This window comes from Megalopta genalis, chromosome 11 (genome assembly GCF_051020955.1).
Source record: "Megalopta genalis isolate 19385.01 chromosome 11, iyMegGena1_principal, whole genome shotgun sequence".
Taxonomy (NCBI): domain Eukaryota; kingdom Metazoa; phylum Arthropoda; class Insecta; order Hymenoptera; family Halictidae; genus Megalopta; species Megalopta genalis.
Genome location: NC_135023.1, coordinates 9,961,281 through 9,978,457, shown reverse-complemented (window position 1 = coordinate 9,978,457; position 17,177 = coordinate 9,961,281). Strand labels below are relative to the sequence as shown.

The 17,177-nt window shown below is 45.8% G+C and overlaps 1 protein-coding gene across 13 annotated transcripts in view; it reads left to right on the top strand.

Moving 5' to 3' along the window:
* The window catches only part of Liprin-alpha (PTPRF interacting protein alpha), a 45,319-nt gene that overhangs the window by 22,678 nt on the left and 5,464 nt on the right, over positions 1 to 17,177 (top strand). The window contains exons 2-21 of one of the 13 annotated variants that reach the window (XM_033480463.2): positions 7,540 to 7,641; positions 7,764 to 7,928; positions 8,362 to 8,436; positions 8,661 to 8,756; positions 9,830 to 10,045; positions 11,150 to 11,437; positions 11,519 to 11,662; positions 12,334 to 12,493; positions 12,565 to 12,926; positions 13,014 to 13,256; positions 13,326 to 13,508; positions 13,579 to 13,671; positions 13,752 to 13,906; positions 14,210 to 14,257; positions 15,596 to 15,851; positions 15,925 to 16,070; positions 16,139 to 16,369; positions 16,436 to 16,699; positions 16,777 to 16,933; positions 17,060 to 17,176. In XM_033480463.2, coding sequence (XP_033336354.1) covers positions 7,540 to 7,641; positions 7,764 to 7,928; positions 8,362 to 8,436; positions 8,661 to 8,756; positions 9,830 to 10,045; positions 11,150 to 11,437; positions 11,519 to 11,662; positions 12,334 to 12,493; positions 12,565 to 12,926; positions 13,014 to 13,256; positions 13,326 to 13,508; positions 13,579 to 13,671; positions 13,752 to 13,906; positions 14,210 to 14,257; positions 15,596 to 15,851; positions 15,925 to 16,070; positions 16,139 to 16,369; positions 16,436 to 16,699; positions 16,777 to 16,933; positions 17,060 to 17,176 — 3,501 coding nt within the window. Of the gene's footprint in view, positions 1 to 7,539; positions 7,642 to 7,763; positions 7,929 to 8,361; positions 8,437 to 8,660; positions 8,757 to 9,829; positions 10,046 to 11,149; positions 11,438 to 11,518; positions 11,663 to 12,333; positions 12,494 to 12,564; positions 12,927 to 13,013; positions 13,257 to 13,325; positions 13,509 to 13,578; positions 13,672 to 13,745; positions 13,907 to 14,209; positions 14,258 to 15,595; positions 15,852 to 15,924; positions 16,071 to 16,138; positions 16,370 to 16,435; positions 16,700 to 16,776; positions 16,934 to 17,059; position 17,177 lie in introns of all 13 variants that reach the window. The other 12 variants (XM_033480462.2, XM_033480460.2, XM_033480469.2 and 9 more) reach the window with 12 other exon arrangements.

The following is a 17,177-nucleotide window of genomic DNA, read 5'->3' as shown; positions in this document are numbered from 1 at the left end:
GCGAACGCGGTCTCACCGTGGATGAATGAGTACATCGGCGTCGGCATCCCACGAATGGGGACAATCGATAGAAAGTTCAAGATGATCGGCTCAATCTGGGCGTCGTCAATAGGACTCGAAATTGTAAACGCGCCAATTATCGGTCACAATGAAGACCGCCGTTCATCTTTATTGGCAGCGTCGACGGGTACCATTCCTACGGCGAGCACGTCGATCACGGAATCGCAGTCGAAGTTGTGGATAGAATGAATGGTCGTCCGAAGGGGATAGGCCGGCGAAGACAGCCGTTCAGCTTCTTCTCCATACGGTTCGACCGATTCGATGAAAATACACGCGACGAATTCATTTGAATGCAAATTGCAGGCAACGAGCGCGCGCGCGTGTTGAAAGGAGTCGCAGAACTGACCTATCCCCGGACTTGGACGCGGCCTAACCCGCGGATGTGTAAACAATTTCTTTCTTCAAATTTTAACGTCGCGGAATTCTTATACGACCCGCTGAAAAACTCGTTCATCTTTTATTCATTGTCCCGTCGGCGATCGTGTCGGCAAGTTTCGTCGCCGTGAGACGCGAGCATGCAGAAGACATAAATACCCGAGGCTGTCGTAAATTCTACAGTTTTTCTTCTCGTCAGACTCTACGTCTTCTCCAGGGTTCCTAAAATTTGTCTAGGGACCCTACGGTATTTTTTTTTCTATGGTCACTCGAATCGAGTTCGGCTATTCCACGGTTTCTTGGCGGATCCCGCGACATCTCCAGAGATTCTAAAATTTGCCCGGGGACCTGACGATTTTCCTCCGACGGAAAAGTCCCCGGAATGGAGACCGGCCAAGGCGAGGCGAGGCCGCGAGGCAGGCCTCTCTCGCCTTCGGGCACGACGCTGGATTACTGTTAAGTCACGTAATAAAGTGACGGTCGGCGATTATTATGCGGCTATTGCGCGTTGCATGCTTCCAGCTCATACTATTAAAATAGTAATGAGACACGATACGGCCGGAGGATTCCTTCGCCGCGCTAAATACCGCCGACGTATAGTATCCTCTTTCATGGTTTACGAGCCTGGACGGCTGGTCCAGCGGAACGATGATCCACGAAGGATCTCCCCGGGGCACTGGGACGGCCTTCTGGATCCAGTTGGATCCTGGGAACGGTGGAAATTAGGAAATGTAAATTGGAATTTCTCTCCGATACCCGGACCCTCCTCGATATTAAATTCCTCGGCTTTTATTATCGTTTCGTGGCATCCTCGCCTCCGCGCGGACACCGTTTTGACGTTAATCGGCGTCGGTTAATACGCTGCCGGGTCTTTCGGGCCAATTAATCGATCGGCGACGCAAGCTCCTTCGAACATCCTCCAAAAATCTTAAGCCTCCTCCGGGTCCTCGAAGACGTTATTCGGGATTAAGCTGTCGAGGCATAAAATGTATAGCACGAGAGGACTCCTCTTTAGATCGGAACACGTCTTGCAATCTATCATCTCTTGTCCTGAAATACTTGATGAAGTTCTCATTCGACACTGTGATCAACCATAGATCTCTTTTATAATTCCTACATCTCCTTCAAACTTTTTAGTGTTAAATTATTATTGCACCTTATCCGTTCTCGTACAACTGCTACGCGATATTATTTTCTCTCACTGTGACAAAGGGTTATCCCGACGATCGATAAAGGTATTATTATTATAATTTACCCGGGAATCATGAGGATGTTCCAAGGGAAAATTCTGCTATATCCGGGACTGCGGAGCTTCTCGGCTCCGCGATCCGTTTAATATTTTCCCTCTGCAGGATGAAATCTTATTCGAAACTGTTCGAAACGATCGTCCTACGGCCGTACCACGTTCGAATCCGTCCTACGGGCACGACAGATTTTACGATGCAGCCGTGCCGCGGTAAAACTCGATCGTACGACAGCCCTCGTTACGATTATCGCTCGACCATTCGTATCAAACCCGGTTCTACAGCTCGTATAAACCGTTCCTCCCCCACCTCCTCCCCCCGGAGACTCTTCGGTCCAGGGACGAGTCTTCACGGTCCACTGGCCTACATTTCCCTTAATTTCATTCACGACCGTAAGCGACGTCTTGAAAATTCATCGGAATGATCGGAATCGCGGTGCTCCAACCCCGTGTGCGCTCTCTTTCTTCGCTCGTCGAGAGCATTTCTTCGACGCGACGTCGTGCACCATCCAGGCCGCGTGTGTAGTGCACGCACCCGACGCCACCTATTTATAGAGCCCCATTACCTTGCGAATAATTGAGTTTGGCTTTCGTTCGCATCTGGCACATTCAGGCTGCTCCCGTTCCTCGCAATCAGTACTCGCCGACGTTTTTCCGCGGCTAGTTCACCGGCACTTTGATCCTCTTTCACGGCACCAGCGCGACATGGGGATCGAGATCGCGAGAAGATCCTTCGCTGGAGAATAGGAGGGCTCTGGTGAACTGGATTTGAACTGGAAATGGTCAGTGGCCCCCTCATCTCCCGCTCGAGTCTCTCCTTTCGTTCAAAAATTTGCAGAGATCAGGAAGTTGTTGAAGGGACCAAGATGTTCTTCCTTTTGCCAGCCTGCCGTCGACGGCAACAACGTAGTGTAGGCGTGGCCAGCGCCGAGTAGGCGTGGCCTGGTTGCTCTCGACTCCTTTAGAGCCAGACGAATGGCCCGGTGGGACAAATCGATCGAATAATTCGACAGCAACGTGTTTATTCTTCTCCGTGCAGTAACGGCTGGATGGAAATATCGATTGAAAATGCAAATATACGATTGCAACGTAACGTTGTATAAAGATGGATCAGCAGAGGAGGAAGACGAAGGGGGCATTGGTACAGTTCCACGACCTGCTTTTTATTCCGAGGTCAGTGGTTCAAGAAAGAATATTTATTAGGTCGGATCGAATCTCTCTCTCTCTCTCTCTCTCTCTCTCTCTCTTGAATTGATAACAATAATCGGCCGAGCAGGCTGCCGGTCAACGAGCTAATGCGATCCGAGGAGGAGGTGGAGGAGGAGAAGGAGGCGTCTTTCGCAAACGCTATTCTCGTTCTCGGCACGGCCGGTCGGCGGACGTTGAAAAATGGAACGATAGAGATAAATGAATGAACGGTGGCGAGTGATAAGCGGCGAGCCGGCCCGAAAATAGGACGTGCAACTAGACAACCGGTTAATTAGCGAGTCGGCACGGCCGGGTCTAATTATTTTCCACGGTCGAGCGCGGGGGAATTAAGCCCAAACGATCGGCCCGTTCCGCGGGAACCTCTCGACCGCAAGGCTAACTGGATAATCGCGTAATCGGTAAGAGTTTTCATGTCGGCCAATTGCTGATAATTGTTGACCCTCTTGTAGGAACGTGGTGCACGCCGGGTCGTAACGCTACAGGAGAAACGGGGCACCGTCGCGAATCGAATAATATTCCGAATGGACCCTCCTCTGTACTTTCTAATTGATAGAAAGAATCTAACCGAACTGTTGATGATATTTTAACTGCCCGGTGCAGTCTATCGAATTCCGGTCGCACGGATACCGGGAAAAGAATCCTAATCGCGGAACGTTTCGCGGAGAGAACGCGCGTACCAAGCTTCCCAAGCAGAAAATGGTCAAAATCGCGGACGCGATCGTCGTGGGAATCGTAGAAGCACGATAGAAATTTGTTCAATGAAACGCTTGTTGCCGGAGAGGCACGGGAGTTGTTGGTTAAATGAATCGAATCGCGATTAGAGGCGATACCGGGAAAGAAGTCCGCCGTAGAAGTGAGTCGATCTCCACAAATCTTTCGGATCGCGGCTGCAATTTGTTTTCAGGAAACAGAGGCTCGTCCGTTTCCCCCTCCGGCGGGAACGCGAATTTCAATATCTCAATCCACGCCGGCCAGGGGTCGTGCACTTCTAACGAACTGCAGCTGCATAACTCTCACAGTCCGTTGCACCGTAGGCGCAAACTGCATGTCCGCACGCGAGTTTAAATCCCATCTTACGTACGCATCGCGCTCGCGGGCGAGCCGGCGATCGATATCGCGTGGAAATTATCGCTTGTTCCGATGCCGTTTCGATGACATCGTGACTTCGCCCACGCAATCGATACGCCCCTCCTCCCCCCTCCAGCCGTCTACGATTTAGCATCCCCGGAACCGCAAAAATTCCTTCCCAGTAAAATAATCTCGCCTTACCAATTCCGTTGTTTCTGCTGTTCTCTTTTATTTTCTTTTTTTTTTATAACCCGGAAAAGAGAATTATGCAACTTCTATAATTTCCTGGATCGAGTCGACCGTTCGCTTTATCAGTGTGAGCTGTCCGCCGAGAGTCAGCGTTTATCTCCGCGGCATTAATATTGTGCCCCGCTAACGCGTCGCGGTTACAGGAAAAATAAAAACTGGTCAGGGTTAACAAGCCGAACAATTTTATTGGGAACGATTAATTCGATTGGGAGCAACGAGTTGGTAAACATCGAGCCGCGCACACCTTTTTCGCTCGCGCACGGCGGTCATTCACGAAATTTTAATTGAACGTTCGCGTGAATCGTAACGCCTACGGTCTCCGCTCTCGACAACGTTGTATTACTACAGAATAAATATTTAACTGCGGCGTTAATTACTTCCGATCGATTAACATGTATATGAGGTCCCCGACGCTCTAGCGAATCAATTTGTTTGGCCGGCATAGAGGGGGGAGGGGGATATAATGTTATTTTTACCTGCAAAATTTGTTCGAACGCGTCGGCACGGCTGTGCTCGGTCGTGCGCGTGATCGCTTCCACGAGGTTCTATTGCCAAGGCCGATCTAAATCGAAGTGATTAAGCGGGAAGCATCTCGCCGGAGATCATCGCGGTAGACCGACGCGTTATTTGTTCGATAATTTTCTTTCGTGCGCAACAAGTAGCCGAAAGGAACCCGCGCCGGCAATTAAAAGGAATTTTTTTTCCCGTGGGAAATATCGCCGGACACGTATTTCCACTGGCGGAACAGCAATTAACGACGCCACGTCGTTATCTGGGAACCTCCGTCGCCATTAATTCACCAGAGAATTCAAATTCCGCCCGCTCCTTTTTTTCCCCCCTATCCAGCAGATAGCAATCCCTCGAACAGAATTTGGAATTTGTCCCAAAAATTCGGTTCGTTTCGACAATGCGAATTTACTTTCGACACACTGATGAATTTAATAACACTGAACCTACCCAGCCGATCGACGTGATCGGCGACACATTTTTTTACTTGGTGATCGAGCACACGTTCCGATAAAAATGCCGAGAAGTCTCAATGAATTTTTGTCATCTTTGTGGAGCGCCGTGATCATTTTTAGCTGCTCGTTAGATTTAGTGTCGAGCAAACGAACGATGCGAATGAAACAGTTACGATTCTTTTGAGAAGTAATTATTGTAATTACCGTAATTATATTGTAAATGTTTGACTTGTCTCATATTTTGCTTAAACACAACACTTTTTTAAAAGTATATAATTTAATAAAGAATATCAATCAGTTACACAGTAATTGTACGAGTATACGAGTATACTCGCTGAGAACAGCTAACTGATTAAGCGTTAACAAAATAATAATTGCGTTACTTGCGTACGTTGATCCAGTCGAAAAGTCATCGAACGCGCTACCACGATGGAAACTTTAGCGGCAACCCAATGTTCAACCTCGATCCGAGTACGATATTAATTGTGTAAAATGGTATTAATTAAACAGCGTCAGGGACGATAGAGAAATTCGACGTGCGCCGTAAGAAAGCTTACGACGAGATATCGATTGGGGGACCGGTTTTCCTATTGAGCGCATTTGACGAGCTTCATCGTTGCGGAAAGCTTGGCGACGAATCGGCGCTCACAATTAGACAAAGTGAGCAGGATGCGCTACTGGCGTCGTTAATTTCCTCGAAATTGTACAATGGTGTACCGTTAACGCGGCTTTTGTTGCTCCCTCTCACTTTATTCGTTGCAACACACGCGCGGAGTCGTCCTCTAGACTATATATTACCATTCAACGGGATTAGTTTCTCCTTACTAATCGGCGGCGATGAACGTTGAATGGGGGGCCGGCTTGTGTTCCGCGTTCACCGGGTGTACAATAACAAATCATTAATTCGTTACCGGCGATCGAACGTTCGGCCCGTTAATCCGGCAAGATTCCCACGCGCTCCCTGGCAAATTGATACCGGGCTCGTGAGAAACTTTGTTACATGCAAATTAATCTTGCAAAATTGATCGGGGCCACCGCTCTCCGATATTCGGCCACAGATTGCTCCGCGAGAATTGTTCCTCGAAGCGTGTGCATACAGGAGCAATCTGCGGATCTCTCTCGTTCGTGTTCGAAGATCTGAGGAGTCGCGGCCGAAATAATTAAGATTCTGGAACTTGTTATTTAAATCGGGACCCTCCTTCTTCGTGTAGCCCCGGTCCCCCGGCTGTATTTCCCGACAATCTCGCCTCGCGGCTCTCTCGCTCTCGTCGATGAGTTAATAGGATTCCCCCGCCGTCTGTAATTAATCAGCCTCTTCCGGGATAATGAGTTCTTTGCGAGCACCGTCGATATTCCTCCGCTCCTCCGAGGGAACGATATCCGGCCCGGCTTAAAAGCCTCCGGCTCCGTGCCCCGGTGTAAACGGAACCGTTTCTCCCTGTAATCGACGTTAATCGGTCAATTTTTAACCCATTCGCGGTGTTTCCAGCTCTCCGTTTCGAGTCTCGCGGAAATTGCAGCCACCGAGTGCTTACGATGCACGGAAAAACAGAGCTCTGTCTCTTTTTCTTTTTGCCCGTCTTTTGCTGAAAAACCTTCTATAAATCGTCCTTTACGAAGCTAGCTACCAAACTCTGAGTCTCGAGATCCATAGAATGGGAAATCGGGAACTGGAATTCAGTTCTCCCGAATTTTCCGGATGATTTTCGGAAAGAGAGAGCACGCCGCGTTGTTATCCTTTAAAGGGTGGATCCAGGGCTGTGTTGTTTTCCAATGGCGGAGCCCGGTATCGATCAGCGGCGCTTATAAATAAATGTACAACATTCAGCTGGAATGTCGAGCGGAAGTAACGTGTACGAAGATGAAAGTGCAACTTCCCGGAGGGGCGAACTTTGTGTCGCAGTTCCCCGGCGATCGGTAGCCTAAAATATTTCCGCGACTTGCAAGCTGATGTTAACGTAGACGCAGGCTCGTCGAACCGATCGTCTTTGGTCGAAGCTGATTCCTCTTTGATTCCTGGTTATCGAATCACCGGGCTCTCTGCGGTCTTTGTCTTTGAAACGTTTCGAACGTAAGATTCATAGAGTGTCCGATAGTTTCTGGCTATTTCTCTTTTAATTAACGCTAAAGCTATCGAACACTAAAAGGGTCTTTACGATGTTAATAAGTTTAAATTGAATAAAAAGATGAATCTTTTTGAGCGGAACGATAGGATAATTCTCGATTGAACTCTTGTGCAGTTGGTCGAAATGTATGAACAAATGTTTGCATAAATCGTGGAAGGGCGAAACGGTGAAAACGGTTGCACAAGGGTTAATACTCGAGACGCGTTCCCGAGGCGTATGGTGAAAGATGCTCCGTTTCTGATTTCAGGAGTTCTCTCAGCTAACAAAGGAGCTCGCAGCGGCCCGTGAGGGCATCCTCGCGAGGGACGAGGAGATATCGGAGCTGAAAGCGGAGCGGAATAATACTCGTGTACGTAGAGCACAACGTCACCGTCGCCGTCGTCTCTCTAATACTTTTTAGAGTTTGAATGCGGCCGCTTGTTCCCGCGATATTGCTCATTGTGACGACCGTTCCTCTGTTGATTTCCGCAGCTTCTGCTGGAACATCTGGAATGCCTGGTCTCGCGGCACGAACGATCCCTCAGGATGACCGTGGTGAAGAGGCAGGCGGCCGCTCAATCTGGAGTATCGTCCGAAGCCGAGGTGCTTAAGGCACTGAAAAGTCTGTTCGAGCACCACAAGGCTCTGGACGAGAAAGTAAGAACTTCTGATCTATTGTTTGACGACTCCAACCTTGGCGGCAGATGGAGAACGATTCCGATAACCCTGAATCGATCGGCTCGCGTAGATTACCCCCGGTCGATTACATCTCAAGGTCTCGATGCTTTTAAATCAAAAAATTTGCCCCGATTTCTGCGGGGACCGGAAGAGGAGTCCTCTTCTTACTCGTAGAACCCTAATTTCGAGCGAGTTGATAACCCCAAGTTCCTTCCAAGATGACTCGCCAGATCGCACTCGAGCATCTGGAGGACCTAGACGCTAATTGCAAGGGTAGACGAACGCGAAACAGAGGTTGAGCTACGCGAATCCTGGGTTTTAGGGTTAAACGTGGAACAGTCTCGGCGGCTGCTAAGATGCGAGATAATAGGTTCATTAAAATCCCCTTTAATAACCGGCGACCAATTTTCAGGTGCGGGACCGTCTGCGGGTGGCACAGGAGAGGAACAAGAGCCTGGAGGAGGAACTAGCCATTACCAAAGAGGAGGTACTGCTTTCCTTAAGTATCGTCACGAGACTGCGGATTTTTATTAGCCGTTCTGTGGAGACCAAAATGAGGGTTGAGTGCCAATCCAGCCTTTGATTTAAGTTGATTAGATGATGCCTAAAAATCTGCAGTCCATTTGTTATTGTCGGACCGGTCCGACGATGGTTGAGGTACGATGATCGAACTGCGGACGATATTGATCGTTTAAATGTCTTCAACCGCAGCTCCAGCAATACATAATGAGTGGACACGCGCCTAAGGCCATCGAGGACAGGCCGAAGGAAAACGGGCAGACGGAAGACAGCCAGCAACAGAACAAGGTAGCCGAGAAACGTGGATACGATATACCGCACACCACCACCCATGCATAATCGCACTCACAGAATCTCTTACACACACTGCCCCCTCATACTTCACAATCATCATGGATACATGAGAAAAGGTGTTCCACGTGTTTGAGCGTCGTGAAAGCTGCATCCATGCGACCTCTTTTATGATTTTCATTTTTTGTTCACTGTGCATGCTCATGGTTTTTGATATGATCCAAGCGTATCTTCACGCTGGCGATAAAACTTTCGTTCCGATGCGACACCCTATCGTTCTCTCTGCGATAGACTATACACGCTTCTAATCTCGCCGTTGGTTATCGATCGATCTAGTCATTGGTCACAGATTTTAGCCCTCTCGAGAGATCCTGGAAGCCGTTCGATCATTCGCGTGTCACCAAATCCAGTTGCGTCAATTCATTTAACGATTCATCGAGGAAAAGCCTTCTTCTTGATCCTCTCTGTATGTAAATAAAATTAAATCTAAATATATTTGAATCAGCATGTAACGTGAAACATTGATTTCCCAACGACAATTATACAATCTCTTTATGTAATCATTTGAGCATAGTGTGCTACCTTGACACAGAGAGGATCAAATTTTTATTAGGACTGTAATCATGACGTATTCAGAATCACATAAATCAAGAGACCAAGGTTTTCGTGTAGCGAATATGAAAAGACGAAGAGAATTACTAATACACAAAGACGAAGAGAATTTATACATTTTGGTTGCCTGCACAATTGCTAAAACCATTATTGGTGATATCGGAGCTCGCAGGAGACTTCTAATATGTAAAGATTACGCTGAGGCTGCACGAGTATCTTGCTCAACATTTTATATCATCGCAGAGCGCGAATCTGTACCGATCGACGCCAGAGTTTGGCTGTGCCACGTGTGCTCGTCAATCACCTCGATCGTTCGCATCCATAAGAGTGCGTCTGCAGTTAGTGCACGGTAGTGGCTTAGTCGCGTAGCTGTTTAGCTAGTAGTTGGGAGATCGCGCGGCGATGCAGGTCAGGCAATGCGAGCGAGGCATTCTGAATGTAGTGTTGTGATCGGGCAGAATGAGACTGAGCAGGCGGCAGGCCAGCAAGAACACCAACAACAACAACAGCAGCCGCAACAACAGCAACAGCAACCACAGCCGCAGTCGATACAAAAGCTAGGTAGCGAGAGGTCGGCTGAAATCGGCAGTAGACTGAGCAATGGCAGTCTGGACCCGGCGGACCAGGACTCTACGGCGAGAGTAATTGATTTGCAAGCTACCGTTGACAAGCAGGTATGGCAACAGTCAATCCGAGTGAAAACGATCTGCGTACGTATGATCAGCCTTTTAGGGAGATCCAGGTAGATCTTCGATGAAGGTTATTTGAACCCCCAATTGCCTAGCTGGACTCTTAGAACATTAACAGAGCAAGGAAACCAATGGTTGATTATAGGTAGCTAATTGTCGAATGTTTTCAAGATCCCAGCTTGGCAGTGGAGAATGAGAAGTGTTGTAGACGCGAGTAGGATGGACTTCACTAATTCCTTATGAGAGTGTGTCGCTTGACCGTTGTTTAAGTCCCATACCTGATCCGTGTTGGTATTTTCTGGGCCTGTTGACAAACAGGAAAAAGCGCTTTATTTCTGTTTCTCAACTGTGCCTCAGAAAACGAGGGAATACTGTACTCGACTCTGGGAACAAACTTCCCCCGTCCCCTCTCCTTTGCATGTGTTTTTGAACGACACAAGTTTGCCGAAGCGTTTTGGTATTGGACGAATAGAAACTTTCCTATGCGTTTTGCATTTACTTACGGTGCATGGACGAAGACCCTGCAACGTGTTTCAAGGATACTTGAATAGTCTGAATCTATAACTCTGATAGAACCTTTATAAATGCACCTGCGAGACAACTGTTTCGTAACAGATTAGTCGACAGACACCACAACAGATTTTACGACGTCGTGTTTTGCACAACTATGTCTGTCCCGTTGTTGTGCCATTCCATGGCATGTGTGGAATGACTATGGCGAGGGTGTTCGACGTGTTTCGCATGGTTTTTAGTGAACTAAGAATGGATCTCTATCCCGTACAGATATCTTTGTATGAACAGCTTGGTTGTAACAATTGTAGACGAACACAATACCAATACTAAACAACGTTAACACATATACAATCTATGACAGAATATAGTGTGTCTATGATAGACGTTTTGTCGTATGGCAGAGTCTCACACGACTCAGGGACAAACGACGAAAGATTTTGTCTCATTACAGACTATGTGGTAGCTGTGTATTTGTCCTTGATATGGATAACACCATACTCTTATTACAAGCATACAACTTATAGTCAGAGATGCGGATAAACAATTAATAATAACCGAATAAAACCCTTATTTTAGAGCTCAGAGTTGAGCACGTGGCAACGACGGGTGGCTGAATTAATTGGACGCGTGGCTGAGTTGGAGGAAACCTTATCGAAAGCACAGAAAGATTTGCTGAAGACCCAAGAGACGAATGTGAAATTGCAGAGAGATTTGCATGAGAATGTCGCACAGAAAGTGGATCAGGAGGAAAGGATAGCGACCCTTGAAAAACGGTATCTCCAGTCTCAACGAGAGTCCTCCAGTAGCCACGATCTTAACGAGAAATTGGAACAGGAGCTGCAGCACAAGAAGGCCCAATTAAAGGTATCTCTAACTACTGTACAGTTGTTGAAGCTTAGGTCAATTTTTAAATCAAAATTCTTCATTGATTTTAACGTTTTTCAGCTCCAAGAAGAAAAGATAGCAGCTATACAGGAAAAACTGGAACTGGCAGAACAGAAATTGGCCCAGTATTCCAAGCTCCCCGAAATGGAAGAGCAATTAAAGCAGAGGATGGAGGCTCTGACGCAGGTGAGGAGGCCCAACCAGGTACGCAGGGGAATCAAATCGTTGCATCATCAATTTGTCCTTTTTTTATTCCTCTGCACTTCTGTCAACTCTCCCTAAATACATATATATTCATACATATATATCTCTATCTAGACTGCTTGCCACTCAAATATACGATTCTCTCTACTCTTTAATTCACACGTCCGAATTCTCTGCGGTGTGTTCTTCTTGTTGCATATTATATATTCTATCACTGTTCACGCAGTACCCGACTTTTGTCTGCCATGCAAACAACAAACACTACTCAGCCTTTTATTACAGTCTTTATAAACTCGTATAAACAGCTAAGGGCTCGTTCAGAGAAGGTAATGTTGGCATTCGTACGATTCTCTCGTGTCAGGGAATATAATCCATCCAATTTCAATCTAACACTGAATATACCAAACAAACGCAATCGATGTGATTATTTTTTCGAGCTTGTTAGTACTTTATCGTTTCATTTTTCTGGTCACATTTCTTTAGACTACTGTGTACAAGGCACGTGTACATTATTCACTAAGTTAGACTAAACTAGATTCGTCTCGTCTTCTACGTTCAGAACCTGAAATAGTTTTTAAGTTCATGTCGAAGGAAAGATAATTAAATCATCTACATAGCGTTCGATTTCTCATCCAAAACAGTAATATTAATTATATGCATTATTTAATAAGCAGGCTCAAGAAAGGCACGGCAGTGCGGAGGACAGAATTCAGAGATTAGAAACACAATTGGAGGAAAAGAACGCAGAAGTGATGCGTGTCAATCAACGACTTAAAATGAACGAGGAGCATAACACGCGGCTTAGTACAACCGTTGATAAACTTTTATCCGGTAATTGGTGTTTGTTTCACTTTGAATGCATTAAGAAATTCTCGTAACGGTGTCTTATCTTGTTCATTCAGAGTCGAACGAAAGACTGCAGGCTCATCTGGAGGAAAGAATGCAGGCGTTGAAAGAGAAGAATGCACTGACGCAGGAACTGGAGCAGACAAGGAAGATCGCTGAAGATCTACAAAACGAGAAGACAGAAATCGTCAAGGAGCTGGGAAAAGCTCGGCTGGAGATTGACAACGTGAAGAGGCAGATGCTCCAACAGGAAATAGCGTTCAACATCCAACAAACAGATGCATTGACCAGAAGTTTGTCACCCAATGCAGTGGATCCTGGATCTTTCTCCAGGAGTGCGAGCCACAGTAGCTTCGATACACACTCTTTGCCAAGGAGAACGCCCAAACGGCCTACCATCGACGAGGACACGACGAAAGTATATATTTGATTAATATCGCAGACTATTGATTGTAAACACAGGTTTAAGAATACATGTATAAATTGTAATAACATTTTTTTCTAGAATTATGTAGCTCGTACGCTCGCAGAACAAGAATGGGAGAAACTGCAGCAGGCGCACGTCCTTGCCAACGTGCAGCAGGCATTTGATGTCTCCAGCGATGCAGAAGGCGACGGGGACAATGAAAGTCTCTTCAGCTGTGCGGCCGATGTAATTAGTCCGACAGGACATGCAGATGCTCAAACATTAGCGCTAATGTTACAGGAACAATTAGATGCAATTAATAATGAAATTAGGTTGATTCAGGTACGCAAACGTTCCTACTTTCGTACATATTCACTATATACGAACTACAGCTTGAACGTAATGTTACAGAAAGAGAAACAAAGTACTGAAGCACGCGCAGAAGAGTTAGAGTCTCGTGTCGGTAGTCTTGAACATATGAACCTCTTAGCGAGAGGGCGAAGTCTTGAGCGAGCATCACCGCCACTGAGTGGGCGATCTACACCAAAATCGCATCATAGTCCTAATAGGGATTACTTGCATAAATATCATACTGTAAGTGTACAGCAAGGTTGCTTGATACTTAATTAATAGATGATGTTACTTTAATAACAATTGTTTAAAGGCACCAGCGTCAATGTCTCCGGCGCATCTCCACCAGTATGCCGCCTCTCTAGCTAGTCCAGGACAACTGTCGGAATCTCTTCCTGCAAGCCAGGTCAGTGACTGTTCAATTTTCAAGCTAGCTACTTAGGAGCATCAGAAGGCGATATAGTATATGTAAATTCGCAGTTACAGTTATCAGGCGAAGAATTGCATTCGGTGAGCGAAAGAGACAGCATCGGTGGTGCAGGAAGCGGTGGCAGCGATGCAGCATCGCCATTAACAGCTCGATCAATCAGGCTGGAACGTGTAGTACAAGCACTTGCTCATAGTCAAGAGGAACTCAGAAGGTATACATTCAATTTTCTATTTGCTTTTATATTACCATTTACGAACCACCTGAACACAATTTAAGAAGAGACAGTGTAATTCTAAGTACTACTTTAGTAACCACATCTCTGACATTGAGGACGCTTTATGAAGGCTCTTCGTTCCTGCACTTTGTTGGGAAAGGAGAGTTACTTGTGCGCATTGAATCGTTGCCAATCAGCTAGTCAAATTTCTTACAAAGTCCTTGGCATACATAGAGGTGGGGTTGCCAAAGGCGAAGTAATGATATTGTAAGTAGAATTGTACGTTGTTTATGCTGTCAGGCGCACTGGACAAACTGGATTTCCCAGCAGTGGTTTCCCTGTTCACAGGTTAATTAAAGATTGTAATACTGCATGTAATCCGCAGCACATGCCGCTGTGCGCGACATTTTTGAGTGGTCCATGTGGGCATGAAATGAACAACCTTGAGGTCGACATAAGTGACATCGACGGTAACTTTTTGTACCTTTTGCTTGATGTCAAGGGACTTAAACTCGAGACGTTCCCTTCTGTTTTTGCTTTTTGTCCATCTGTTTACCCCTAAAGTAACACAGCCGATGATGAATTAGTATGCAAGGTGTTACATACATGCCCACAGCCCCAATTTTCGAGCACAGTGGTACGGACGAACCATCTGATAGATCTGATAGAAATGAGTCCCCGGAAGAAACTGATAGTAGCTTCTTCCACCCATCGTACATTCAAGCCTGCCCAGTTCACGACAAACACCGCTGTCTCACACAAACGACGGAATTTAAGCAGCCAAGAGAATTGCATCGACTAAACGCCGCGTCTCGATCTCCTGCGCGAATAAGGTTGTTTTCTACCAAATAGATTGCAAAGATATAGATCGACATAACTCAAAAACAATTGTCTTTACTATTCAAGAAAATGATAACGACTGGTTAAATGTATATTGAAGTAACATCCTTCTATATCTTTGCCTCAAATGAATCCTTAATATGGCAATCCCATCTTATAAGCAGTGTTCAGCTATATTTCCAGGTTTTTATGCCTTGCCTGTAATACTGAGTAGGTATTACAAATTTCTTATTCTCTATTTGGTTGGGGATAGTCTATCATCTTAGATAAAATCATTGGATATCGCTTTCTCGTTAGATCAATAGCAAAACAAGCTTGTAGCGAGTGTCATGATTCAATTATTCAATTAGACGTAGATAGGATTTCTTTTTTTGCATGCAGAGAGCTATTGCAACCATTCTGATCTGATATATAAACATTGAAGCCTTTCAAAAAAATGTTTACAAGGGACATTATCCACTTTGGATCACTTTTCCAATGTGGCCAGATTATTAATGTCCCTTGTTGATAAAATTCATCTGTAAAGCTTATAGATTACAAACTTGCCCGAACGCATAACGTGACCATACATCATCGCTAATCTTTTTGATAGTAATGCAATTCACTTGGCTCAGTAAGTTCCTTGATTACACGTGGCCTCATGCAATAAGTACACTGCACTAAGAAGTACGACAATGTATAGTAAAGAAGTTTCCTTCACATATATCTTCAGACAAGTCTGGAGACAACCTCTTGTATAAATTGAATAGAATACAGAACAGACGTAAAAAGCAATATAGTGTTCTTGCGTGGGCCAGAATGCATTATTTAGAGTAGACATAGAAACTAGATTAGCGCTCCATGCAGCAGGCATGGGCAACATAACAACGGCGCACTCAATTCTGGGACTCCCCCTTCCCCATTGTCCTCACGCCACAGTAGCCAGGACAGTTTGCACAAAAACAACTTGTCCGGCGTTGGATTGCCAATTGGACAGCTGTCTAGCTCCCACTTGCACATGCAAGCCACCATGAGTCCGGCTACGGCGGCTGCAGTGGCTGCGGCTCAGAAGAAGAAGGGCATTAAAAGCAGCCTTGGTAGATTCTTCAGTAAGAAAGAGAAGGTAAGGGAAAATCACGATCCCTGACAACCTTTCAAGTGATTAGAAATTCTAAAAAAAAACGTATGTCTAACAGATCAAGGGGAAAGACACGCCAATGCCAGGAGACGTACCAGGAATGGGAGGAGCGAGTACGCCTGCTGATCCTGACTATGGTGATAGCGTAACTGTAGCTGGAACTATGGGCAGCAAGAGTGATTTCGACTGTAGAAAAAAGAAAAGGTAATGACTCACATGAGTTTCTTGTGAGTATATACACAGTGAGCATTAAAAATGTTACTTGATTTCAGTCCTAGTATGTTTGGTAGCATGTTAGATTCGTCGCGTCATGAACTCCTGGCTGAGGCGATGAAGGCTGGGACACCATTCGCTTTGTGGAACGGGCCAACCGTGGTGGCGTGGCTGGAACTCTGGGTGGGCATGCCAACTTGGTACGTCGCAGCTTGTCGAGCCAACGTGAAAAGTGGTGCCATAATGAGTGCCCTTAGTGATACCGAGATACAACGTGAAATTGGTATAAGGTACGAAATTGATTATTTGCTTAATCAAGTGACAGATATGCATTGATGGATCAATGCTGTCTCCAGTTGTCATCTCCATCGGCTGAAGCTCAGATTAGCTATTCAAGAAATGGTGTCGCTCACAAGTCCATCAGCACCGAAAACCTCTCGCACAACCTTAGCATTCGGTGATATGAACCACGAATGGATTGGTAACGTTTGGCTGCCAAGCCTTGGTTTGCCTCAATATCGATCCACTTTCATGGAGTGCCTTGTTGATGCTAGAATGTTGGATCACCTCACTAAAAAAGAGCTCCGTAGTCAACTTAAAATGGTTGATAGTTTTCACAGGTGACGATAGCATTCAGAGATCTTGATAGCACGGAGTTTAGAATTCGTTTTTGATAAAACCTAATCGTTGTTCACAGAACAAGTTTGCAGTACGGTATTTCCTGTTTGAAGCGACTAAATTACGATAGGCAGCAATTAGAAGAAAGGAGACAAATGGCGGAGGATGCCAACGTCGACGTTCTTGTGTGGAGTAACGATCGCGTTATAAGATGGGTTCAATCTATCGGCCTGAAAGTAATTTCAAAAACATCGTTTATTTTCCAGAGTGTGATTGTGACAATTTCATTTTATATTTCTCTTGCCTCATCCTAGCATAGTTATTTATTAATTTGTATAAAACATGACCTTGTGTGTGTGTAGGAATATGGGAACAACCTTTTGGAATCAGGGGTGCACGGAGCACTTATAGCTCTTGATGAAAGTTTCGACGCGAATAGTTTTGCCCTAGCATTACAGATTCCAACACAGAATACACAAG